This window comes from Ascaphus truei, chromosome 8 (assembly GCF_040206685.1).
Source record: "Ascaphus truei isolate aAscTru1 chromosome 8, aAscTru1.hap1, whole genome shotgun sequence".
NCBI classification, from domain to species: Eukaryota; Metazoa; Chordata; class Amphibia; order Anura; family Ascaphidae; genus Ascaphus; species Ascaphus truei.
This window is the reverse complement of record NC_134490.1, coordinates 84,602,568-84,630,512: the sequence shown is the minus strand read 5'-3', so window position 1 is coordinate 84,630,512 and position 27,945 is coordinate 84,602,568. Positions and strand designations below refer to the sequence as shown.

Here is a 27,945-nt window from a genome sequence, read left to right as displayed (position 1 = left end):
GTGCGCGAGCCCCTGCTAAAGCCGCTCTCATTGCGGCTGCAGGGGCTCACTGCCGAGCAGCAGCGCGCCTCAGCACGGGTCAGCGCCTAAGCGCTAACCATGCCCGAGGCCTTAGATGCAGCCGCTTCTCTTCCCCCAGCTGCCCTACACCTCATCCTCCCCACCGGAGCCCAAGGGGAATCCCCGAACGCCACAGTGGTTAGTGCCGAAAGAGCTAAAGGTAATAACCCAGAGGGGAACCTGGCTACATCTATAATATAGAAAATGTGTACCATCAATGTAGATGATAGATAGATGTCCTTAAGGGACATGTTTTGTTACGTACATGCATGGGTTCTGCAGAGTTCATTGAAAGGGTTCCACAATTGTTAGAAGGATAGAAACCACCAACTTAGTTACATTAAATTACGTGCAGGTATTATTACTATTCTTTTAAAAGTAAGTTGCTTACCAAACTGCAAATGGAGACATTGGATAGCTGAGAAAAAACCTCCAGATATCATCCAACTCTGGCCAAATGTTCATATTTCTGGGCTCAACAATAAATATTTCTAGTACTTGTCACACTGTTACATGGAGAGATTAGCTAATGTTCCTAATGGCAAAAGAGCAGAGACAGTAATTTAGGTCAATAATGTTTCAGATTTATAGTACTGTATATTAGTTTGCAAAAGAGATTCCCGACAGGAAATAAAGATTTATATATTAAAATAGCACTTAAGCTAAATCTGTCAACATTTTCTTTTAAATATACACCAGACTTTTTAGTACAAGTATTCAGCACTCATTTAAAAATATATATATTTTTTCAGTGGCTTTTGTTATTTATTCAACAGAGCTGAAAAATATTTTGTATAAGAAAAAATGTCAACCGTCTGAAGTATTTTGAAACGTAGAAGGGATTACCTCCATAGTGTTAGCAATAAAAATGGGGAAAAAAAGTTTAAATGTTTGTTAAATCACTTCAACATTGTGTCAAGGGGCGGTCTGAAGGCTTTAATATTTTTTTTATTATGTATATGTATCTGGCAGCTGTTTAAAAATGATTTCAATATTCTTCTAGGTGTTTCATCTTTTTTTAAACGTTAAACGTACAGGATAACCATACACTTTGGAGTATTTTTACCTTGTGTCTTTTATGAGAAAACGGTTTGTGGAATCTTTGAAAATTGAGCTCCATTTTCCTTGCTTTGTTCTGTTTAGTTGGTAACTATGATTTATAAACTCTTTTATGATGAGAATCATACAACGTAATTGGCTTTATTTAGAAACAACTACAATAACGAGAGGAAAGTAAAATAAATAATTCAATGCTTTAACCCATTAAATGCACGACCTCCACCAGTTCACTTTGGCCCAATGTGGGACTGAATCTTTAAAACAGAGACAAACTTTAGAAATGTTAAATCCAAACCATTTCTGCTTTTCTATATGTTCTGTATTTACTTTTGCTCGTGACTGCCCTTGGCTCATATAACGCTGAGCATAGAAAAATGCTGAGGTTTAAGCCCACCAAATCACCAAGGTAAATAAAACTGCTGAAACCAGTAAAAATCGAAACTGTGTGTCCGTGTGCAACGGAAAATGTTAACATTTTAAATAAATAAAATTGGCCCAAATTTGCATTAGATGTAGACGAGATGCAAAATTAAAGACGCGGTGATTTGGTGAATCCTCTTTTGTGGATTTTGGGATTGTTATGTAGTCAATTGAAAGTGTTTTTTTTTTTTTTTTTAGGCTTAAGCAAAAATGCCCCCAGAAGTGGTACTTATTTGTTTTCGGGAAGCGGCTGGTCACCCGAAGCTGAAGAACCATGTTATTTTCAGCCCTGGGTGGGCCGCTTATTCTTGAGATACCAGTAGAAATTTTCAGAAGAAACGTGTTGCCCAACGTGATGGTACAGTAACTGGGGCTTTCTATTGGCCCATCACAGAGATTGACCTGACGGCCACCCCTGGAGCTCCAATAATGTGGTTCAGCTCCAGTGAACCATTCCCAACTTAAATTAGGCCATTATTAAAAAAAAACTTTACATAATAGAGCAACTTTAAAATACGCTGTCACCTTAAAGTACAGAACACAAGTCTTTTACATTATGTTTGAAAAAGATCCTGGCAATGTCTGTTTCTGTTGTAACCTGTATTATCTCTTGCTTGTTCTCGCCCGTCTTTTAACTATTATTCGACGGTGAATAAATCTTTATGTCTGATCACCAAGGTGTAGAAAACAAGATTGACAATCATACCCTATTCAGAGTCCCTGATGTATGTGAAAAATAATGGGAATCAAATATTTTTATTTAAATTATATATATATGTAGCCTCCGTTCTCCGTGTCTAGGGTGACTATGTGCAGTGCTTTACCTGATGGCTCGCAGGAGACCTCATCCTCCGCTGCAGGGAACCTGGGGTGTACGTGACATGTATGCCAACAGCGCCTCCACCTGGAACGGATTCTCACACAGTGGGATAACCCCTCCCAAGACAATATTCCCAGTAATACACACCAGAGTATGGTATAACAATACTTACTGAACGCGTACTTGTAACATAGAGAATGTAATAAAGCCACATTATACATGTATGTACATAGCCCTACAGAGTATCTCCGCTATACTTGGGTGCAGGGGCACCAGTGTCACTCCCACCCCAAGTGTGTGAGGCAGCGCTGCCCACAGTAAGTGTGTTGTCGTTGGCGCACTTGTTGTCTGTGATACCTGCCGAGCGCTTCTGCACCTGGTACCGCTGACTGATGAAAGGGGCCCTTCTGTCCCACACAGTCGTCTTCAGCGTCCACCTCTACATGGGGTGGACTCCCGCTGGAGTGTCCCACCATGAAGAGAGTCTGTTTGTCTTGCGGTGGTGGTCTGATTCCAGACCATAGGCCGCAATCACTGTGCGGCGTTGCTGTTGTGTCCCTGACACTATACACACTACACTGGCGACACACTTTATTCGAGCTTGGCTAGTCCCACGAATTCGGGTATACCCGGGTGTATTGAGGTTAGTGACTGTTTTCTGCCCGAGTGCATTGGGTTATTTTCCAGGCAGGGATTGAAGCATTTTATTCCAGCTGGCTGCAATACTGCACAGTATATATATATATATACTGCATTACAATTCATGAATTTATGCCATCTGGTAGACACGCGAAGCATTGCAGCCTATTAAATCCTAATCATTATCATTTAACAGATCAGCCGCCCATCAGCCAGGCATGAACCCAGGCTGGGAAGGCAAACGTAACGGGGCTTGTCAGAGGTGAGGAGCGGCGCATTCCAGGTATCTGCTAGGTACATACCGGGTATTTGCTCGAATAAAGTGTGTCGGTGCAGTACATGGGGCAATGTCCCTGTCGTAACCACAATCTGTGTTGGAGTCGGGCCTATAAGGGGGGTCTCTGGCCTAGTTCAGGGGCCACTGACACCCTGAACACACCCTCATCCGTCCTTGTCCAGCTCCAACAGGCGTGGCTTCTAGCGCGCCAAATGTATCAATCCTAGGAGCAGGGGATTGCCCTCAATATCGAGGTTGCAGCATCATGTGACGCTGCATAGTCATGGTGATGCTTTGCCATGACGTGTCGCCACCTGACGCCTTAATGACGCTGCATCACATGACCGTGCGACGTCGATGGGGAGGGTAAAACTGATAAGGGCTGGTGAAAACAGCACCCTCCCAATCAGAATTTCTGATTGCACCCCTGATGCAGCAAATGTATTTGTCACTTTTTTACTCAACATCCATAACTCGTTTGTGTACCTTACTGCAGCCAAAAAAATGGACTAATTTCTGCACAAGAAGCAAATAAAAAAAAACTTTGAACATTGAAGTTGTTCATATAAATAAACAAATAAATACTGTAAATGTGGACTGTCCCTTTAAACATATAATTGTCATTAATTCAATTTTCTCCTTCTTGGGCCTGCACCTGTATGGGGCCTCTGCCGACTTCCTCCGTGATTACCTTATCAAGTTTCCCTGCCTCACAACAGGAAGTGAGCCCCTGCATTTTAATCTCTGCTTTACAAAAAGGAAATACTTTATTAATAGATAAAATATTTTCCTTGTTGTTTTTTTTTAAACAAGCAGAAATGAGCTGAGAAAAAAGGCTAAAACTCATATTTAAATAGAGATCAATATCCTACTACAAGGGTTTATATTTCAACATATGCTGTTTTTTTAAATTATTATTTATCAAGCTAGTTCTACATCAGGGGCCCACCTCACCACGCCGTTCAGAGCCTACTTAAAAATGCCAGGGATAAATATAAGGCTATCCTAAATATGAAAGCCGAGGTTTAACAACAGGAAAAATGGATCCTACAAAGTGTGCCAACTGGTTCGTATTGCTGGTGAAATTCTATCTTTATCTACTTTGCCCAATCCAAGGAATGGGAAGTGGAAACATGGTAATCATATTCATGCCGGCTATCAACCAATCAGTACGCGATCGATCATGTTCCCAGACGTAAACAGCTCACTAAGTGATTCAACAGCCATCTTGGTTTAAATGCATGTGTTTAAGTCTTCAGCCAGCCTTCCATTGGGAGGCCTTTTCAAAATGAGGACCACACTTATGATGCAGTGTTGTAATACGTGTGGTGTCTGCTTTTACCTCCTGAAAATAGTAGACATGTGGAGCTCTATATATATATACAGCACTTTGAAAGCAGGGCGTAATTTCATAAAGTAGAGTTCTCTCTCGACATTACCGAACAGAACAGCCCAATGCCTCGGTGCTTCTGTAACTATAGTACACACGTTTGGCAGGAACACATTTTAGAGGGAAATGCTAAATGATAAGAACAATTTCCATAGTTAATAGTGTTGCAGTCTGGCAGCCGGCTATGCATTGTGGGATTATTAACATATCCTTGCTTTTGGCAAAGTCAAATCTGTATAATACAACCTAATGTAATCATCTTTAAAGAAACACAATTAAGATTACATTAAAAGTAGACTTGCTATTCTTCACTACTCACCCCTGCTGTCCTAGCTGTAGTAAGAATTGCCACCAGCCCCAACACAGGAGAGACAAGAAATACACATGACCACAAAATAGATGTGGCAACATTAATTTAAAACCAGAAATACATATGGGATTAGAGGCAATCCAACTGGTCCTTTGCAGCCGTTGATTACCTTTATTGAAAACTAATTACCTAAACTGCCGATCGATTAGTTCTCCCGTGATCGATCAGCAAAGATCCAGGGTTCCCTAAATGGCTGTCCTCCAGCTTCAATCAATCCTTCAGTCAGTGTAACTCAGCAGCTACAATATATTCTTATATTACTAAGGTAACATTATTTATTGTTACAGTTTGCAGCTCAAACTGCTGGGAATATTGGCAACAAATTACCACAAACAGGAAAATGTTGCAAATATCTTGCACTGCTGGGGAAGTGTGCTAAAGCCTGCTATAGAAATAAAAAGAATGAATAATAAAAGAAATAAAGAAATAAAGAAATAAAAAGATGCTCAGTATATTAAAACTCGTTAAAAACAGTAGTTTAATTTAAACAAACAAAAAAAGTAGTATCTAATACCACAGAGCTGATTGATTTAAAACAAATACACATGTAGGATATTGCATGAATTGCTCGTTTTAAAACAGAAAAAAAAAAAATAATTTGATTCTTTTTCCTTACACCCAGTAAATCTAATTGCTGATCTAGCCACTGTGTGTAACTTACACATGTCTCTAAACACGTCCTCTTAACAGTTATTTACCAATAAGTATTGGATCTCTCTTAAAGGAGTCCCAGAATATAGCCCACAGTATATCAGTAACTTGTAGTTCATTTAACACTTCACTTGGTCAGGACTTACTAATGTTTAATTGCTGGCTGGTGACACTGGTAGCTTGTGAGCCGGTAACGGTGTGGAGCTGCTGTTGACTCCCTTGTTATGTTCCATATACTGTATGTCACCTTACTAGTTTTCCGACGATTTTATGTGCACTTTTCCATATACTTATTAGGATGTTTGTAATGCAGATAGTTTGTGACCCTTCTTAGCTGAGTCACCAATCCTCGAAAGTACTACAGTATTGGTATAGGCCGAAGATCTCTCTGAGATGGATGAATGGATTCCTTGATGCAACCGTGTGGTGTGGTCTCCCCTAGACAAAAGTATGTCTCCCACGATTCAGCCATCCAGTACAACGAACGGACTCATCTTGGCCCACCAGGATCAATCATTAGATACCAACACTGTTCCTTACAGATATCTTTCCTGCAATTCCCTTTTAGTTTAGGTCAATTTACGTTTTTCTCAATAAGAGGGCCACGGAACAGAGAGAGGAACGTCTTCTTCTCCAGAATGTAGGGATCTTTCCAGTTAATGGTGCAGAAAATTCTCCAAGTTTCTTGATGGAAAATCTCTGATATATACATTCAGAGTATTACACAAGACAACAAAAAAAAGGAAAAAATATAGCGCAATATATAATAGCTCTATATGGGTATGTGCTGGGGGGTGAAGGGGGGATGGGCAGGCCACTCACATTGTGCAGATGATATTCAAGCATTTTAATCTGGTCTGTAACTGTTACATACGCCTATAACATATTATCTTTAACTGTGCATGCAATGTCTTGTATATAATGTGTATCCCTGTTCATTTAATGTAACTATGTATTGTAACCATGTATTATTTATCATCATAACTCTATGCCCCGGACATACGTGAAAACGAGTCAACTCTCAACGTATTACTTCCTTGTAATTTTTTTTTTATACATAAATAATATAATTGATAAATGAGAGTCAAACATGGTATAATACCATTTATAAGAACATAAACAACTGCACTCACATACTCCACTTGTAGCAAGAGCATGTAGACCACATAGAATCTCCAAATTCACATAGGCTTCCTCTATGTCTAGATGGGGTTCCCCAAGCTACAGCCCCGGGGTATAGCCGTATCAACCTCAGCGGAGGGTTCATAGCTGACTCACACCCAGAACTCCATGAGGTGGCATTCAGTACCAAAGATGGGCATAATGCCTGCAGACAGAGATTGTTACAAGGCCCGACAGGGGCCCAGAGGAGGTGGAACAACACCAATGCTATACTGGAGAGGGATCAGTTAGGCAACATGAGAAGTAAAAAGCCTCAGCCCCTCACTAGTGGCCGAGACAGAAGCAGCTAGGGAAGCAATACAAACCGTATAGCCAAAGGACAAATGGATATGCACTGTATATATGTTTCTCTATTCTAACATAAAGACCACCGCTCAGCTAGAAATGTAAATATGGCTTAGTACTGTAGGCACAACTAAAGGAAGGTTAAAGCAGGAAAATACGCACCAGGGGGGGGGGCGTGGGGTGGGGGGATGAAGGACGAAGTCCCTTAATCAGTGCATAACCACTAATCAGCCACAGTAATTGCTAATAATATAGCAGTGATATAGCCTTTATTGAATGTTAATAAAATAAATGACAATAAGTAGTTCATACATTACACAATGGTCTTTGATTATAAAGTAATGAGAATATAGAATTACTGTGAACACAGTAAATATTAAAAATCTATTGGATAGTCCATCCGAGAGACAGTGTCTCCACTAGCAATATTAGTGCAGTTTGGTGGACTTGTTTGGTGATCAGGGACAACACAGAGCACTATTAAATTAAGTACAATAAGCAAGATTATATCAACTATGTACCAAGGCAGCTCAGTATACTCCCTTTGTAGAGAGATCAAAAATATAAATTCTCACTATCCACAGATAAAATGTCGTTTATTGATCAATGCTGTTTATTAGCCCAAATCTGCTTAAGGTTAAAACTATCTCCCCCGAGTGCTATATATTCCAGATGAATCCTGTTGTACATTAAATCAGTGGGCTAGCTAGCCTAGTTGCATAGCTAGCATATAATATAATATAATATATAGTATCCTTCTGAACATTATATCAGTCAAGTAGTAAATACATTAAAGATCATGGAGACAAAATAGGCTACTAATCTATTTATTGATTAATTAGTAATAAGATTGGGGGTGAGACTACACTACCCAGATACCACCCCCAAACAACTGTTGGAAAGGAGACAGTTCAGTTTGGCAACCAAGTCCTATGGATATGCCCCGTAGGGGAATGGATGCAGAGTCCTGGGACACCCTATTTCATCTTTAGAGAGCGTATTGCTGTGTAGCAGCCCACAGGAAATCATAGGACCTAATAAATCAGGGATTGGGGTATCAGAGATCCCTATAGTAGGTAGTAAAAACCTGTCAGAGACCGGCAGTGGAAGGTGCAGTAAGGAGCGGAAACACCATAGCAAGGTAGGAGCATCGGTGTGTACTGCCCCCAGGATGGACTGTCGCTGACTAGTGATGTCAGCCCATGAATACCCGACTGAGCGAGTTTGACCGATATCCTCGGGCTTCAGGCGAGGCGATCACCTTGGGCCCCACAACTTTGGAGACCTGCACTTCCTCCTCCTGTCGACGCCGGTGAGGGGGCCCTGCATTTCCTACTTTCCCACGTCTCCCTCATCCTGTCGGCACCGGGATCCAACTTCCACTGAGCGTAGGTGGGAGCTGGATGGAGCACGGGGGTTCCCTTCCTCCAGTTACCCCCCCCCCCCCCGGTCGGGTGGAAGTTGAAAGCGCAGGGCCAGCTGCCCGGGAGGGAGAGGGGTGTGTGCTCCTTTGCGAGAGAGGTCTTACCTTTTCCAGAGCAGGCCACCTCCTTTAGCGTCGTCATGGTGACCAACTTCAAACAACGCTGCATTGCCATGGCAACATGATGTCACAAGCCGCCGTGATGTATCATGACACCAGATGGCCGCTCGTCAACGTGAGGTCCCTTAACTTTTTACAGGGGGGCCCGCCTTGCTGCCTTGGGCCCCGCAAAGCTTACGTCTGGCCTGTTAGTGGCCCTTGAGGACTAGAGTAGGCGACCCCTGAGTTACATTGATTTTAGTCTCTTGCTATATTTCACCCTCAATTTTTGTTGAGTTTTTAAACCACCAGGTCTGGGCCGGCATGAATGTAGACCACAAAAATGACGAATCAAATGCAGCAGTTTTGGTTTTCTGCCACAAAATATTGGCATGGATTTATATTTGTGTATGCCTATATAGTATTTTTTTGGCAAGAATATAATCATCATACAGTATGCCATTATTGCAAAAAGAAAGATGCAAAGCAATAATAATAATAATAATAAAAACGTATAGCCATAATTGCAAAAACAAGCACTCAACTTTGCAACAGCATTACGGAGTTATAAAAACATGATCAATCTTTCTCATGATTGTTTTCATATAAAAGAACCAAAATGTGAATCAAATGCTGTAAAAGTTACTACAGGTTATATCAATGGAAGCAACCGTTTTAGACAATGTCAGACAAGGTATTCAAAACAAATGCAATTAGATAGAGTGTACAACAGTGTAATGTCAACTAGTAAAGACTGAAATGATCACAGAACTACAGTATAGATAAAAAGCCTGTGTCAATGTTATAAATGGGATGCTAACGTTTTCACAATCTGTAGTGCTGATTCGGTGCATCCATCAAAGTTAGAATGTGTAAATCCATCGCCTCCACAGAAAAGCAACGGCTCGCTGTAAAGAGTTAACTGCCCTGGACAACCAGGAAAAGCTTCTGTAACCTGCAAAAGAAATCATGTTTTAGAGGCAGAGGTTGGTAAAGAATAGTTTAATGGCTTTAAGGTACTGTATATTGTCGTGCAGAAATGAACTGAAATTGCAGTTGTAATGCAACATTATCTAGGGCTACTTTCTGGGGGAAATCATGGAAACTGTTTAAAAAAAAAAATTTTTATACAGATTGTTATTTTGTAAATATTAGAAAAGGATTAGGAATGATGGGACTGGAATACTAATATGACCGTATACATGTTTTATTTTCTACCGCATTTCTTTTTTTTTAAGGCTGAACTATTTAGTTTGGAAGTCAAAATGGCTTTGATTTACTTTACTCTCCCACCCCTTACAATACTATCAACAGTACTAATTTGGACCGGACTTTCCCCTAAATTTGAGCGACAAATAAATATCTGTTCTTTGCCACCTCCTAAACGTGAAGAGTTTGTCCTAATTGCATCCATCTCCTTGCAACGATTACACATATCTGAACATTATTCTTCAGAATAGATTAATGAATTTAAATGCCCTGTGGGAGAGTGCGGAACCTCTATAACTGCCACGCCCCACCAACCTCCCCCCCCCCCCCCGAAAATCTACCGCCTCACCTGGGGGGCACGCCCCACACTTTGCGCACCCCTGCCCTAGAAGCCAGGCAGGGAGTGTTACATTTCTATTTACAGTATATTTATCCAGAGGAAGGCAAACAAAAACCTCAGTGAAACATCATCCAATATCTCACAAGTGGGAAAAAAATTCCTTCTTGATTCCACCATGCCCTCACCATAGAGCTACCCTTCAGCTTTCACACACTGGCAGGTATGAAAATATAGTTCAGGTGTTTAGGTGTTTATGAGCTAATTAACTCCACTTAATACAATGTGATAATGATCAAATCCTGCTTTTGTGTTCCGGTTTGACAGTCTGTTAGCGGGCATGCATTCTGTGTGTGACATGTTTACATTGGAAGAAGCTACTGTACCTTGGTTATTTTTCTCCCATTATCACAATATGACAATGCTAAACGTTGCATACACATATCCAAAACGTTTGCTAAAATAATAGAACTATATTTATCTCCTTTACACTATTTATATGCTGCCTCTTTTAATCTCCATCACTTATGTTCTCAGTTATACTGAAACACTTCATTACTTCCAAGCACACTTGATAGACATAGGTAAGTATGAATCAAACATATTTAACATAACAGGGTAGTTAGTGATTTGCCTCAGGAGCAGCATAGAGCTGTGTCTAGCTGCCACAACAGCAGGTTAGAACGCCTCCTTACAAGATGGCTGCCATGTCACATCTAGTCTACTGCAGTCCTTTCTCTTAAAGGTACAGTACTTGCTTGTACTGTTTATGGCTATACACTACACCCCTTACATTCTTGCCACAAGGTACAATTGTTCCCATAAAAATGTCCTGTTCCCAGAGCTATGTCGCATAATCATGGTTAAACACAATCCTTTGATCAGACAATGTGGAGGTGGTGTGTGCAGTTAACAGCCTGGCAGCAACCTCTCACTAGTCATAAGGATTCTTACATGGCTAATATGGAAATGTATTAGGCACAACATACCCTTCAAAGCGAGGCATGTATCCAGGAAGCAGATCGGTTTTGTGGATGTGTTGTCACATACCCATGCTACTACGTAATATTCCCATATCTAATTTTTTAAAAATCAGATCGTTTTCAACACAAATACACACCCTTCTTGTTTTAAAAATGAAGCAAAGTATCTTGGGCTACTTCAGTGCTGAATGTTATTTATTAAGCGGCACTATTCCATACCACCAATTCTGGTGCCAGAAGACCCCTAAGAGCTCATTCAACTGAACGGGTTGTAAGGTATGTTGTTGCATTAGTGCCGGGAATCAAAAAGCCGCGATGCTGGGCATTGCCCCCGATCCTGTGGTAACTGCCATTGACTTGAAAGGCAGTAACCGCTAGATCGGACGGCGATGTCCCGCATGGCAGCCTCAGAATGTATCTCATGGAATAGCACGGTTGGCTAAATACTCCAATAAAGGACGGTTATAAACGATAATAATATCCAACATGTTGGATTTAACTATTGTATTTCTTTATCACAATTGTTTATAGAATGAATACTATGGTACAATGTATAAAAAAAAAAACACAGTATTTTGGTATATAGTGGGAAGCATATTTCAAATGTAAAGCAACATTTTATTACTGCATATACATTGAAACATGTTGCATAAATATCATCTTTCTATTTTTTTGGAAACTCTGCTATAATGTAAACTCCATGGAAAACCTCCTGGTCTTAATTTGGTATATCTATTGCTGGTTTACAGAAATATGCTGTAACATAAATAGCTGGATCACAGAGTGATGTAAATGGCAGGGACTGTTTGTATGTTTGTATAAATAGATCTGGTCTATACACATAAAAGATGAGACTACAGGTTTGTATCAACACTGTTAGACACTGCTTATCTCTGTATTCATAACACACTTGAAAAGGACCAACATGAAGTTATCAGCAGTTAGGAATCATTTTAAACCCCCAACAAACACTACACGTCTCCATGATACTGAGACCAATTTTAGCCAAGCTTCCAGAAGGTTTTCTAGTGATCTATTTGACCAATCTTTCTAAAAACATTGCCTTCAAGACTAACACAATAATCCAACCCATTATTTTTTAATGTATGTAGCCAGGTGCCCCCTGCACCCCCCTCACATTGCTGGCGATCGCGGGTGCCGCCGAGTCCAATGGCGGCCCCGCCAGCCGATCGCAAGAGTGAGGGCGGTCAGGGTCCTGCTCGGGGATTGCCGGGGACGCGTGCGGCCGGTTGCCAAGGCCGCAATCGCGTTGCAGGGCTCCCGGCGCTCCCGAAGCAGGGCGGCGAGGGCGCCGCCATTGTGCATTGTCTCGCACATGCCCAGTGAGAGTCAGGTGCCGGGAGGACCCCAAACAGCTCGCGAATGCGCAGGGATGAGCCCGCGAAACCCTAGCCTACCAGGGAAGGCTCTAAGCAGGGACTACGAGTCCCATGAGCCTCTGCACACCCCACGTGATGCCAGGGAGCCAATAGGGCTGCAGCATCTCCCTGCAGGGGAGATTAGATACATTTCGCGGGCTTGCAGCACGCTAGTCAGTCAGCGCCAGGAGCAGCCAGGGGAAGGAGGTAGGGTGCAGGAGTCAGTGACTCCCTGCACTAGGCCAGCAGCCCCCAAGGCCCGAGATAGCCCTGAGCCACCCAGTAGTATTGAGTGTTGTAGGGACAGGCCCCAGGTTAGGGACCCTGTCACTTACTATCCAGATCCAGAGCCAGTTAGGGACACAGCGGACGCCGCGCGTCTATCCCGAGGTCTGGGCTCAGACCTTCGCTGTCGTTGCAGTAGCCATCCGGGTGGGATCGCCCCGGACGGTAGCTCCTGCATTCAGCCGACATCAGCCTTCCGATCCTTTGTGAAGTTCCTTGGCAGGCCCGGGCACCGGAGTGTCCGGCAGGTAATCCACAAGTGCACCAACGAGTCCTCTCACATTCACACGGAACATAGTGGCTGCGCAGTCACACATACACATCTCACGTGAAGGGTGGGGTAATACTGTGTGGGGTTACTGGACACTGGGTGGGATCATCTGGTGGGAGTGTAAGGGAAGGTAGCGTCCTGCGAGACGCGTGAGTTAGTGTCTCCTCTAGGGAGGGACAACTGTTGATTATTGAGTGTTATGCTTGAGTACAGTCACGATAGTAAAAGCATTATTGGTTATTATACATACGGTGTGCTGGTTATTTGTATGTGTCCTGCGAGGACCAATTCCCGCTCTGCCGGGAACCATCGCAGGTGGAGGCGCTGCACCGAGTACAGGGTTACTCCTAATATAATTGCCCCAGGTTCCCCGTGACGGAAACTCAGCCCTCCTGTGAGCCTAACAGGTAAAGCACCACACCTGGTAACTGTAGGTTCTCCACACTCACACTATATCTGCGATTGGGTGGGGGGGAATACCCGTTACATGTATTTTTAACTAGTATTGAAGGCTTTTTTAAGTATTGTCTTATTTTTTCAAATATTAATAGATAAAGTTATAAACATCCCCAAATATCTCCCTAAACACCCCCTAATCTGCCCATGACATCGTCCCCTCCACCTGCCTTATTACACCCTCTCACTCCCACATACAAGACGTCTCCCGTGCTGCCCCCTCTCTGGAATTCCTTACCACGCACCATCAGACCACAGCTTTCAGACATTAAAAAACTCCCTGAAAACTCCCCCTTTCAAGGAAGCCAACCTGGCACACCCCTTACCACCCCCACCCTCAAACCCCAATGGGCTCAGCTGTCTGATACTCTAACTCAGGGGTCTGCAACCTCTCAAGGAAGAGCCATTTTATAAAAAAAAAATGTCTCTCTCCAAAATAGCCGCAACCCACGCATGAATATTACACCCCCACACACACATACATATACTGTACTATACACACTAATCACTATATGCTGTATAAGCATTAACATACAACAACGTATGTGGGGGGAATAAAATGCATCTCAGAATAAATCCCTTCATTTAGTTTTTGTTGTGCAAAACAGTGTAATTTACAAATACATACATACATACATACATACATACATACATACATACATACATACATACACTACCTTCCCCCAAGTACACCTACACGACCCCCCCACATACACACAGTCAGTGTGTGTCTCTCTCTTTCTCCCCAGTCAATGTGTGTCTCTCTCTTTCTCCCCAGTCAATGTGTGTCTCTCTCTTTCTCCCCAGTCAGTGTGTGTCTCACTTTTTCTCCCCAGTCAGTGTGTGTCTCTCTTTCTCCCCAGTCAGTGTGTCTCTCTCTTTCTCCCCAGTGTGTCTCTCTCTTTCTCCCCAGTCAATGTGTGTCTCTCTCTTTCTCCCCAGTCAATGTGTCTCTCTCTTTCTCCCCAGTCAGTGTGTGTCTCTCTCTTTCTCCCCAGTCAATGTCTCTATCTTTCTCCCCAGTCAGTGTGTGTCTCTCTTTTTCTCCCCAGTCAATGTGTCTCTCTCTTTCTCCCCAGTCAGTGTGTCTCTCTCTTTCTCCCCAGTGTGTCTCTCTCTTTCTCCCCAGTCAATGTGTGTCTCTCTCTTTCTCCCCAGTCAATGTGTGTCTCTCTTTCTCCCCAGTCAATGTGTGTCTCTCTCTTTCTCCCCAGTCAATGCGTGTCTCTTTCTCCCCAGTCAGTGTGTGTCTCTCTCTTTCACCCCAGTCAGTGTGTGTCTCTCTCTTTCTCCCCAGTCAGTGTGTGTCTCTCTCTTTCTCCCCAGTCAATGTCTGTCTCTCTCTTTCTCCCCAGTCAATGTGTGTCTCTCTCTTTCTCCCCAGTTAGTGTGTGTGTCTCTCCCAGCACCGTGCCCCCCTCTCCCAGCACCGTGCCCCCCTCTCCCAGCACCGTGCCCCTCTCCCAGCACCGTGCCCCCCTCTCCCAGCACCGTGCCCCTCTCCCAGCACCGTGCCCCCCTCTCCCAGCACCGTGCCCCCCTCTCCCAGCACCGTGCCCCCCTCTCCCAGCACCGTGCCCCCCTCTCCCAGCACCGTGTCCCTCTCCCAGCACCGTGACCCTCTCCCAGCACCGTGACCCCCTATCCCAGCACCGTGCCCCCCTCTCCCAGCACCGTGCCCCCCTCTCCCAGCACCGTGACCCCCTCTCCCAGCACGTGTCCCTCTCCCAGCACCGTGCCCCCCTCTCCCAGCACCGTCCCCCTCTCCGAGCACCGTGCCCCCCTATCCCGCACCGTGACCCCCTATCCCAGCACCGTGCCCCCCTCTCCCAGCACCGTGTCCCTCTCCCAGCACCGTGACCCTCTCCCAGCACGTGACCCCATCTCCCAGCACCGTGCCCCCCTCTCCCAGCACCGTGACCCCCTCTCCCGCACCGTGACCCTCTCCCAGCACTGTGCCCCAATTCTCACAGCACCGTGACCCTCTCACAGCACCGTGCCCCCCTCTCCCAGCACCGTGCCCCCCTATCCCGCACCGTGACCCCCTATCCCAGCACCGTGCCCCCCTCTCCCAGCACCGTGCCCCTCTCCCAGCACCGTGACCCTCTCCCAGCACGTGACCCCATCTCCCAGCACCGTGCCCCCCTCTCCCAGTACCGTGACCCCCTCTCCCAGCACCGTGACCCCCTCTCCCGCACCGTGACCCTCTCCCAGCACTGTGCCCCCCTCTCACAGCACCGTGACCCTCTCACAGCACCGTGCCCCCCTCTCCAAGCACGTGTCCCTCTCCCAGCACCGTGCCCCCCTCTCCCAGCACCGTGACCCTCTCCCAGCACCGTGCCCCCCTCTCCCAGCACCGTGACCCTCTCACAGCACCGTGTCCCTCTCCCAGCACCGTGCCCCCCTCTCCCAGCACCGTGCTCTTCTCCCAGCACCGTGCCCCCCTCTCCCAGCACCGTGCCCCCCTCTCCCAGCACCGTGCCCCCCTCTCCCAGCACCGTGCCCCCCTCTCCCAGCACCGTGCCCCCCTCTCCCAGCACGTGCCCCCCTCTCCCAGCACCGTGCCCCCCTCTCCCAGCACCGTGCCCCCCTCTCCCAGCACCGTGACCCCCTCTCCCAGCACCGTGACCCTCTTCCAGCACCGTGACCCACTCTCCCAGCACCGTGACCCACTCTCCCAGCACCGTGCTCCTCTCCCAGCACCGTGCCCCCCTCTCCCAGCACCGTGCCCCTCTCCCAGCACCGTGCCCCCCTCTCCCAGCACCGTGACCCCCTCTCCCAGCACCGTGCCCCCCTCTCCCAGCACCGTGCCCCCCTCTCCCAGCACCGTGACCCTCTCCCAGCACCGTGACCCTCTCCCAGCACCGTGACCCCCTCTCCCAGCACCGTGACCCCCTCTCCCAGCACCGTGACCCCCTCTCCCAGCACCGTGACCCCCTCTCCCAGCACCGTGACCCTCTCCCAGCACCGTGCCCCCATCTCCCAGCACCGTGCCCCCCTCTACCAGCACCGTGACCCTCTCCCAGCACCGTGACCCTCTCCCAGCACCGTGACCCTCTCCCAGCACGTGACCCTCTCCGAGCACCGTGCCCCCCTCTCCCAGCACCGTGCCCCCCTCTCCCAGCACCGTGCCCCCCTCTCCCAGCACCGTGCCCCCCTCTCCCAGCACCGTGCCCCCCTCTCCCAGCACCGTGCCCCTCTCCCAGCACCGTGACCCCCTCTCCCAGCACCGTGACCCCCTCTCCCAGCACCGTGACCCCCTCTCCCAGCACCGTGACCCCCTCTCCCAGCACCGTGTCCCTCTCCCAGCACCGTGACCCTCTCCCAGCACCGTGCCCCCCTCTCCCGCACTGTGACCCCCTTTCCCAGCACCGTGCCCCCCTCTCCCAGCACCGTGCCCCCCTCTTCCAGCACCGTGCTCCTCTCCCAGCACCGTGCCCCCCTGCCAGCACCGTGCCCCTCTCCCAGCACCGTGCCCCTCTCCCAGCACCGTGCCCCTCTCCCAGCACCGTGACCCCCTCTCCCAGCACCGTGACCCCCTCTCCCAGCACCGTGCCCCCCTCTCCCAGCACCGTGCCCCCCTCTCCCAGCACCGTGCCCCCCTCTCCCAGCACCGTGCCCCCCTCTCCCAGCACCGTTCCCCCTCTCCCAGCACCGTTCCCCCCTCTCCCAGCACCGTGCCCCCCTCTCCCAGCACCGTGCCCCCCTCTACCAGCACCGTGACCCTCTCTCCCAGCACCGTGTCCCCCTCTCCTAGCACCGTGTCCCCCTCTCCCAGCACCGTGCCCCCCTCTCCCAGCACCGTGTCCCTCTCCCAGCACCGTGCCCCCCTCTCCCAGCACCGTGACCCCCTCTCCCAGCACCGTGACCCCCTCTCCCAGCACCGTGACCCCCTCTCCCAGCACCGTGACCCCCTCTCCCAGCACCGTGTCCCTCTCCCAGCACCGTGACCCCCTCTCCCAGCACCGTGACCCTCTCCCAGCACCGTGCCCCCCTCTCCCAGCACCGTGCCCCCCTCTACCAGCACCGTGACCCTCTCCCAGCACGTGACCCTCTCCCAGCACGTGACCCTCTCCCAGCACGTGACCCTCTCCCAGCACCGTGCCCCCCTCTCCCAGCACCGTGCCCCCCTCTCCCAGCACCGTGCCCCCCTCTCCCAGCACTGTGCCCCCCTCTCCCAGCACCGTGCCCCTCTCCCAGCACCGTGACCCCCTCTCCCAGCACCGTGACCCCCTCTCCCAGCACCGTGACCCCCTCTCCCAGCACCGTGTCCCTCTCCCAGCACCGTGACCCTATCCCAGCACCGTGACCCCCTCTCCCGCACTGTGACCCCCTCTCCCAGCACCGTGCCCCCCTCTCCCAGCACCGTGCCCCTCTCCCAGCACCGTGCCCCTCTCCCAGCACCGTGCCCCTCTCCCAGCACCGTGACCTCCTCTCCCAGCACCGTGACCCCCTCTCCCAGCACCGTGCCCCCCTCTCCCAGCACCGTGCCCCCCTCTCCCAGCACCGTGCCCCCCTCTCCCAGCACCGTTCCCCCTCTCCCAGCACCGTTCCCCCCTCTCCCAGCACCGTGCCCCCCTCTCCCAGCACCGTGCCCCCCTCTCCCAGCACGTGACCCTCTCCCAGCACCGTGCCCCCCTCTCCCAGCACCGTTCCCCGTCTCCCAGCACCGTTCCCCCCTCGCCCAGCACCGTGCCCCCCTCTCCCAGCACCGTGCCCCTCTCCCAGCACCGTGCCCCCGTCACAGCACCGTGACCCCCTCTCCCAGCACCGTGACCCCCTCTCCCAGCACCGTGACCTCCTCTCCGAGCACCGTGACCCTCTCCTAGCACCGTGACCCCCTCTCCCAGCACTGTGCCCCTCTCCCAGCACCGTGCCCCTCTCCCAGCACCGTGCCCCCCTCTCCCAGCACCGTGACCCTCTCCCAGCACCGTGCCCCTCTCCCAGCACCGTGCCCCCCTCTCCCAGCACCGTGCCCCCCTCTCCCAGCACCGTGCCCCCCTCTCCCAGCACAGTGCCCCTCTCCCAGCACCGTGCCCCTCTCCCAGCACCGTGCCCCTCTCCCAGCACCGTGCCCCCCTCTCCCAGCACCGTGCCCCCCTCTCCCAGCACCGTGCCCCCATCTCCCAGCACCGTTCCCCGTCTCCCAGCACCGTTCCCCTCTCCCAGCACCGTGACCCCCTCGCCCAGCACCGTGCCCCCCTCTCCCAGCACCGTGCCCCCCTCTCCCAGCACCGTGCCCCCCTCTCCCAGCACCGTGCCCCCCTCTCCCAGCACCGTGACCCTCTCCCAGCACCGTGACCTCCTCTCCCAGCACCGTGACCCTCTCCTAGCACCGTGCCCACCTCTCCCAGCACCGTGCCCCCCTCTCCCAGCACCGTGACCCTCTCCCAGCACCGTGCCCCTCTCCCAGCACCGTGCCCCTCTCCCAGCACCGTGCCCTTCTCCCAGCACCGTGCCCCCCTCTCCCAGCACCGTGACCCTCTCCCAGCACCGTGACCCTCTCCCAGCACCGTGACCCGCTCTCCCAGCACCGTGACCCTCTCCCAGCACCGTGACCCTCTCTCCCAGCACCGTGACCCCCTCTCCCAGCACCGTGACCCTCTCCCAGCACCGTGACTCCCTCTCCCAGCACCGTGACCCTCTCCCAGCACCGTGACCCTCTCCCAGCACCGTGACCCTCTCTCCCAGCACCGTGACCCCCTCTCCCAGCACCGTGCCCCCCTCTCCCAGCACCGTGACCCCCTCTCCCAGCACCGTGACCCCCTCTCCCAGCACCGTGACCCCCTCTCCCAGCACCGTGACCCTCTCCCAGCACCGTGACTCCCTCTCCCAGCACCGTGACCCTCTCCCAGCACCGTGACCCCCTCTCCCAGCACCGTGACCCTCTCCCAGCACCGTGACTCCCTCTCCCAGCACCGTGACCCTCTCCCAGCACTCTGTCTCAACAGATCATACCTGTCAGTGGAGCAGGTGGAGTCCAACTTTGGCCCTGGAAGCAGACCCCAGAAGTAATAACTGCATCCGGGTCTTACCAAAAGGCTCCTCTGCTGCTGACCCCGCCCACACCCTCCGCTGCCAGGCCAATCATCTCCTCTGCTGCTGACCCCACCCCCATCCTTCTCTGTTGCTGATGCCAGGCCATGCCTCTGCTCCCCTCCCAGGCAGCAGCTGGGGGTCGGCAACCTGCAGAGAGTCGCAATTAGGAGCGGCAAGAGCCGCATGCGGCTCGGGAGCTGCAGGTTGCCCACCGCTGCTCTAGCTATACTACATCCCACAATGAGCAGCCACTTTTTACCTGCGGTTTCAACATTATCCCTTATTCCCTTTAGATTGTAACCACTCACGAGCAGGGCTCTCCTTACCGCTGTACCATACAGTATAACACACACAATACAATAATAACAACACAGGGTGAGTGTCCCCCAAAGTACCTTGGGTTCGTGGCACCAATACACCTGGTGTCCTCCCCCAATGATAGTCAGTCCCAGCCACGTGTAGGGAGTAGTGCTACCCGTTGATGCCCTTTACCTCCATGGGCACTCCTGTACCCAAGTACCGCTGAATAAGCAAAAAGGATCCGCCTGATCCCACGATCCTCTTTAGGGAGCTCCAGCTGGAGGGCGTTCCCCAATGTCTATAGTTGCCTGTGGTCTGATCCCAAACCGAAGGCCACAGCTCACCGCATTTCTTTGCTGGTGCTACACCTGACACTATAAGGCTAAAGGGTAGCGTCCCTGTCTGGAGTCTTCCCTATAGCAGCTACAATCTAAAAGGGGACTTAGGACCTAGCTGGGACAAACCTAGTCCTAGTCCAGGGGTGCACTGCTCCCTGGACACTACCACAATGGTTTTCCCCTTCGTCCAACTGCCAGTAACTGCCAAACTGTGTCAACATTCTACCTGCATGTCCCTCAGGCTCCTGGGACATGTAGTCTCTTGTGGAGCCTCTCCTAAGATGGCCGCCGCAACTCTGGGGACTGCGCATGCGCAAAGACTCCACTGCACATGCGCAAACCTAAATGCTCCGCCGCTCCCATACACCACAGCCGTCCCCCTCCCCGGCACCGGAGTTAAGAGGACAAGGCTACACAGTATATATCAGGCTAGAGTATCAGACCGCTAAGCCCATTGGGGTTTGAGGGTGGGGGTGTTAAGGGGTATGCCGGGTAGGCTTCCTTGAAAAGGTGAGTTTTCAGGGAGTTTTTAAATGTCTGAAAGCTGGGGGAAAGTCTGATGGTGCGTGGTAAGGAATTCTAGAGAGAAGGGGAAACGCAGAGAAGAGCAGTGGTAACCCGGGATAGAGTTGGCATAAGGCTAGCGGAACCATATTTAGTTTAATTTTTATTTATTTTTTTACTTTGGGAATGGATATCACCAGGAAATTTATAGTAAGAAGGATCCTCATAGGCTGGAGCAGAAGTGAAAAAAGGCAAACAGACATTAGAGAAGCACTAACACTGGACAGGTTGTCAAAGCTAATGGCGGCCACCAGAGTGGCGAGCATGGACAGGTGGGAACCCGGCCTACTCAGAGCCGCTTTTGCATTGGCTTTCTTCAGGGCTTTTAGAATGGGGGCACTTACACTGGCGACACACTTTATTCGAGCTCGGCTAGTCCCACGAATTCGGGTATACCCGGGTGTATTGAGGTTTGTGACTGTTTTCTGCCCGAGTGCATTGAGTTATTTTCCAGGCAGGGATTGAAGCATTTTATTCCCGCTGGCTGCAATACTGCACAGTATATATATATATATACTGCATTACAATTCATGAATTTATGCCATCTGGTAGACACGCGAAGCATTGCAGCCTATTAAATCCTAATCATCATTTAACAGATCAGCCGCCCGTCAGCCAGGCATGAACCCAGGCTGGGAAGGCAAACGTAACGGGGCTTGTCAGAGGTGAGGAGCGGCGCATTCCAGGTATCTGCCAGGTACATACCGGGTATTTGCTCGAATAAAGTGTGTCGGTGCAGTAGATCTAAAATGAGCCTACGGCCACGGCCAGGCTGGGAGCGCGCTTGCTGGCCCTCGAGCGCCGTGACGTCAGGCGCTGGGTGATTCCTGGACAGCTAGTTGCGTGCTCAGGGAGGGGGGCCACAGCTATGACGTCACAGAGCTGGTTCACCTTCATTGGGCGAACCGCTCACATGACGCGCCAGCGAGCAGCCAAATCAAATTGATTTGTCTCGCCAAGCAGCTGAGCGCCGTGCGCTCCCATCCACACAAAGCTTGGCCACAACAATTTACTTTAATTGCCGTGATCGCGCGAGCCAGCACTCAGCCTAGATGAGGCCTAAGCTCAGAGCTTCTTTACAGAAACGTAAAAAGCAGGGAATGTGTTTTGTACGAGATACACAAGTCTTAGACAGACCAAACAGGAAAGGGGTTATGGGTAAATTTACAAAAACAGAGCGGTAGTAATGTATGCACCGTTAAGATAATGAGTAGATATGTGAAGGTCAGGCCAGACGGGGTGGGGAGGGGGGAGGGGCTTTCCAAGTAGCTAGCTTGAGCACGTATTCGTTTAGAATAAGAGCAGCGACAGCAGTGGTGGGAAAATGGTTACCCGCAGATAAGAATAGGGAGATAGGGAGATCTGACCTCTACAAATTATACGCAAGGATCAAGGAGAGAGGTGTCGGAAAAAGCAATGGGGGGGGGGGGGGGGGCTTGCAGAGGCACAGGAAGACACCACTACTGATCTGGGGGATATTTTATATCGTTATTAACAAGCTTTGAATTTTTCAGTGATTGATACGAATAAGCAGTGGAAGGTGGGTCACTTGTTCGTATACATTAGCCGTAAACAGACGCACGACAGACAATACAGTCTGCAGTTAGAGATACCACATGAAAGGATGAATATATGTGGCTGGGTCAGAGAGGAGTGTGCAGAGATGCCCTGCTGCCAACTGTAGTCGGGATACAGGAAAAATGCGTGATGCCCAACGTGGTGCTAATGCACCTCGGTGCCAATGAACTGAGCAAGGGGAAATCAATGGAGCTCATGTTCCAGATGCAGGCTGATTGCATCTGGGTTAGGGCCCTTTGGGACCAGGTGATGATACTATGGCTGGAGATTTACCAAGGAGGGTGCGGCTGGCTGCCCACAGCTGTGTAGGTATGCAGAGGGATAAGAAAGCCATAAGCAAATTCATCCTTCTGTGTTCGGTGATCAAGTCTGGGAAAATAGACATGCAGCGCAGGGGACTGTATAAGAGTGACGGGGTGCACTTGAAAGAGGTGGGCCTCGATATATTTCATGCAAGCTTCCAAGACCCACTGGAAACGTAGCTACCTCAAAGTGTAAGGAGGCACAGTGAAGAGTCTGATTCACCCCGTTAAAACTAGGCTCAAAGGGACCTCTGGGTAGCTGAACTGCCGAGCCAGCAGGGATGGGGATGCAGTAAAGAGTGGCAGGCTGGAGGCGCCAGCTGTACGGTCAGGTTGGCTTTGCCATGAGTTAAGAGCATGGCGAGCAATGGGCCTACGCAGTTGCCAGGGATTCTACTGTTAAATGATTACATGAGGGTGGGGGGAGGGGGGGTGGAGAGACACCTCTGTATGGGGGTTTTGGGCCTCCCATATTTAACGGCTGGCAGGCAGATTTCCTGTTTTGTTTTATTAATAATGCTATGATCTATTTTTTTACCACCAACAGTCTTCGTCTCCCATGTTTTGTTTATGAGCTCTGGTTAGCCAAGCATTATAAATTCAGAATTAGTCTGGACAAGTAATGCAGGGATTAGGCAAAGCAAGAAAAATGTTAACATTTTAAAGAATAAAGGGCAGTAGAGCAGGAAGTGGGTTTTATCTGCTTGGATGCTATTACCGATTCATCTAAGAGAGGTTATCATTTGATATCTTCCTGTGATCTCCCTTCTCTACCACTCCCCCACTTAAAAACCTTGTCTGTCTGCATTATTACCCTTCACCCACTTGAACCTCTCAATAACTCTCCTTACAATTTCACAGCCTTCTCATTTGTTCCATCCAGAATATCTGTTATTTCAGTACTATATGTTCACTCTAATTTGTTCTTATTTCTTGCTGCAACTGCTTTCCTCAAATACTTTACAACTCACCCTCTTCCATACATATTTCCTCCTCTTTCCCCTTCTTTGCACTCATGAACTGCATTCACTTCTACCACCTACCTCCTCTCCTGGCAGGAGCACGTGCTCTCAAAGTCTTCCTCTCACCTCCTGTCCCTATCCATTCTTTTGGCCACAGCAGATATATCGCCAAACCCTTGCCCCTACCACATCCCCACTTGTGCTCGCCCACAATCTTTTCCCTCTCTGATATCAAAAATCTATAATACTTCCAACCTAATATTCGTTCCCTGCGTATCCCCCTGTTCCATGTGCTCTCAGGAATACTCTAACAAAACACAAGATTTTCTCGCACTCTTCACCTCTGAACTAGGATCGCACACACTGGCTCTGTCCTATGACGGGCTGTTTGTGGTATGTGGAGTAGGAAGTGTCAGCTTCTGCCTACACCTGCTTCCCTGACATTTTCATCCTTTCAAGTCCACACTATCTGCCTTTTTTCTCCAAGCATTGACCACTTTATTTTCGGACTTTGAAACCTGGTTATCCTTCCTCTCTTCTGACTTCCCCATTCTCCTGCTAGGAGACTAACTGCCACATTAATGACCCATCTCCCCTTCTCCCCGAATGGACTGTTTTGAACACTCACAAGTACAGACACTTCTTTGACCTTGTTTTTACTAAAAATCTGTCCTTTGTCAATTTCTCCTTTCCAATTCTCTAACCATAATCGCATCTCATATTCCCCCTCTTACATTCCGCACACACAACCTCCAGGTTCTCCTCGCTTTTCTTACAACTTGCATTCCATTGACCTTTAGTCTTTAGAATCAATATAACAAAAAACAAAGAGGCCAAAAGCTACATCCAATATGACAAAATATACAGTGAAATACCTATATATCTCTTGAAAAACGGGTAATTTATTTAAACCCTTTGGCCAAAGCATTTTAAGCCTGCAAGCCACTTCAAGGCATGACCAAATATTGCAGGTCCTAACACTAACTGATTAAAATTCTTATTTACCTCTATAGTTAGAGGAAGAATGATTGCATTGGATCTGTCCCAACCAGCTGCATGTCAAAGAAAGAACTGCTTACTTGGTCATGCTTTGAAGTGACTTGCAGGCTTAAATTGCTTTGGCCAAAGGGTTTAAAACAAATTACCCTTTTTTCAAGAGATATATAGGTATTTCACTGTATATTTTTTTCATATTGGATGTAGCTTTTGGGCTTCTTTGTTTTTTTGTTATATACATTTAATCACGCCCAGTAGCACACCAATTGACACTTGTATACATATATATATTATGTGGTGTTTTTTTTATTTATTTTTTTGAGCTTGCTGGGTATCTATGTGTTTATTAACTTTGTCCAGCTGATCTCAGCTGTTTTGGAGGGTATTGCCTCCTCCCTCCCAGGGTTTAAGCTCGCCCCTCCCCACTTTCCAAGTAAGCAGTTCTTTCTTTGACATGCAGCTGGTTGGGACAGATCCAATGTGATCATTCTTCCTCTAACTATAGAGGTAAATAAGAATTTTAATCAGTTAGTGTTAGGACCTGCAATATTTGGTCATGCCTTGAAGTAGCTTGCAAGCTTAAAATGCTTTGGCCAAAGGGTTTATCTAAATGACCATTTTTTCAAGAGATATATAGGTATTTCACTGTATATTTTTGTCATATTGGATGTAGCTTTGGGCTTCTTTGTTTTTTGTTATATACATTTAGCCACGCCCAGTAGCACTCCAATTGACCCAAACAGCTGTGTCACTGTGCTTGCCTCCTTAGTAAACCAATATACTTCTTTGATTCGTCAACCCCATACAAATTTCCAATCTTGGCTAAACACGTACTGTACACACACGTTTTGTATATTCCTGCGCTCATTCCGCTGAAAGCCTCTGGTGGAAGTGGCACACTAGCAGACCACCTTCACTACAAATTCCATATGTCCCGTTGTAATTCTGCTATTTTGCTTCCCAAACATAGCTACAGATGTAACCAAGGTATCACAAATGTTCCACACGACTCAATGGCAGTGATAATGCACAATATCTCATCATACCGCGCCAGTGAATGCAATAACTATAGCTACACTCGACTTTAGCTGTCTAAGAAACGCGCAGAAATCTAACCTAGGCTTCTCCATCTTTGACTCGATTATTGTGAGGATCATACACAGACTCCACCCCCATCAAGCTCCGGTCACCTGATTGGCTCCTGCCTGATTCCAGCCTGCTGTGCAGCCGGCGTCTGATTGGACATTCCTGCTATTTAGGATCAGCCGCTTCCACTCGGAAGTTGGCTGAGCATAATCCGTGTTTCGTTTGCTAGTCACAAGCACCTTGCTTTGTCTCAGCTTGCCTTGTTTACATTGGACTATGCTGCTGTCTCCGACCCTCGATCCCAGATTCCCCACGACCATTCTGCTCTCTCCTATCCCTCGACCTGTCTAAAGTGACCCCCTACGATCCGTATCTCTCCAACCCCCTACGATCCTATATTCTCCTATCCTAACCCGGTTAACCACTAACACGAACCTGCACACCGGATGCAACCTCGCGTCTCTAGATCGTTGTTTTCTAATCCCCACCTCGGCCTCGCGGTCCTGTCCGGTTTGTTGCAAGCATCCGTTACAGTTCTTCAGCTGCCTTCTACAGCGTGCTCCACTCCCTTCCACTACAGCGTGCTCCACTCCCTTCCACTACAGCTTGCTCCACTCCCTTCCACTACAGCGTGCTCCACTCCCTTCCACTACAGCGTGCTCCACTCCCTTCCACTACAGCGTGCTCCACTCCCTTCCACTACAGCGTGCTGCACTCCCTTCCACTACAGCGTGCTCCACTCCCTTCCACTACAGCGTGCTGCACTCCCTTCCTCTACAGCGTGCTCCACTCCCTTCCACTACAGCATGCTCCACTCCCTTCCACTACAGCGTGCTGCACTCCCTTCCACTACAGCGTGCTCCACTCCCTTCCACTACAGTGTGCTGCACTCCCTTCCACTACAGCATGCTCCACTCCCTTCCACTACAGCGTGCTCCACTCCCTTCCACTACAGCGTGCTCCACTCCCTTCCACTACAGCGTGCTCCACTCCCTTCCACTACAGCGTGCTCCACTCCCTTCCACTACAGCGTGCTCCACTCCCTTCCACTACAGCGTGCTCCACTCCCTTCCACTACAGCGTGCTCCACTCCCTTCCACTACAGCGTGCTCCACTCCCTTCCACTACAGCGTGCTCCACTCCCTTCCACTACAGCGTGCTCCACTCCCTTCCACTACAGCGTGCTCCACTCCCTTCCACTACAGCACAAGACTTTAATGATTTAGATCAAGGACAAGTTGGAAGCCATCCTCAGAGAAATCCCCTTTACCCCTGCCAATGGTCAAAATAGATGTCTCTCCAGAGTCCAGGGCAGATTGCGGTTACCATGGTATTCTTAGAGGCTAAAAAAACAGTAGGACATGCGGGGGGGGGGGGGGGGGGGAGAGGGAGATACTAACATTATAGGAGTTAAACTTGTACAGGCTTGTGGGTGGGGGAGGGGGATTGCTACTTAAAATCCCACAGTATTTTGTGGGGTAAAGGTTGATGATACAGATAAAGAAAAGCTTCGCTAGCTTCAGCACACAAAGTATCATACAATTTTATGGTCTGTTCCAGTCCAATAGTGTGTATGATTATGTGTGTTTTCAATAAAAGACCACCTACTAAATGTATGCTTAGACTTCCACAAGCTATGCTTAAAATATAGCAAAGTGCTGTTTAGGAGATGGCATTTGTCCCAAAACGGCTGCTTTTCTTAGTACAGGAAACATTGCAGGCTTCTCTGCTAGGTCTCATGTTACCAGCACGCACACGCATGCACAGTATTCTGACAAACCCTTCTACTAACTAGATGTTTTACTGTATGTATTGTTGCCCTGCTGATCCTTGTACCAAGTAACAAATTACCTTTAATAACACTTCTGCTTGTTAAGCATTAGCACAGCCCAACAGAATTAAACACGTTTGTATTTTAGATGATACTTAATTGCTGTTAACCCTGTCAGTGCCCGATACATATTAACCTCTTCAGTCTCAAATATGTCTATATAGTTTCAAGAAAACACATTACAAATAAAAGGAACGCCTTGTGTAATCCTACAGATGGTAACTACAACCATCCAATGTAAAGCACTGTCTGTGCAGAAGAAATAAAACCTAAAGTGGCAACCACACACAAACCATTGCTAGGTCTGCGAAGATAAATGTGTGTGATGTCAGACACACACACGCACTGCATGTA

General features: G+C 48.8%; 1 protein-coding gene across 6 annotated transcripts in view; it reads right to left on the bottom strand.

The window, feature by feature from the left end:
* RNLS (renalase, FAD dependent amine oxidase) overlaps positions 1–27,945 on the bottom strand; it is a 188,990-nt gene that overhangs the window by 42,341 nt on the left and 118,704 nt on the right. For 5 of the 6 annotated variants that reach the window (XM_075612898.1, XM_075612894.1, XM_075612895.1 and 2 more), the window contains one exon: positions 7,406–9,630. The exons of the other annotated variant lie outside the window; for it this stretch is intronic. In XM_075612898.1, coding sequence (XP_075469013.1) covers positions 9,478–9,630 — 153 coding nt within the window. In that variant the 3' untranslated portion in view covers positions 7,406–9,477. Of the gene's footprint in view, positions 1–7,405; positions 9,631–27,945 lie in introns of those variants that run through there. 6 annotated transcript variants of the gene reach the window in all.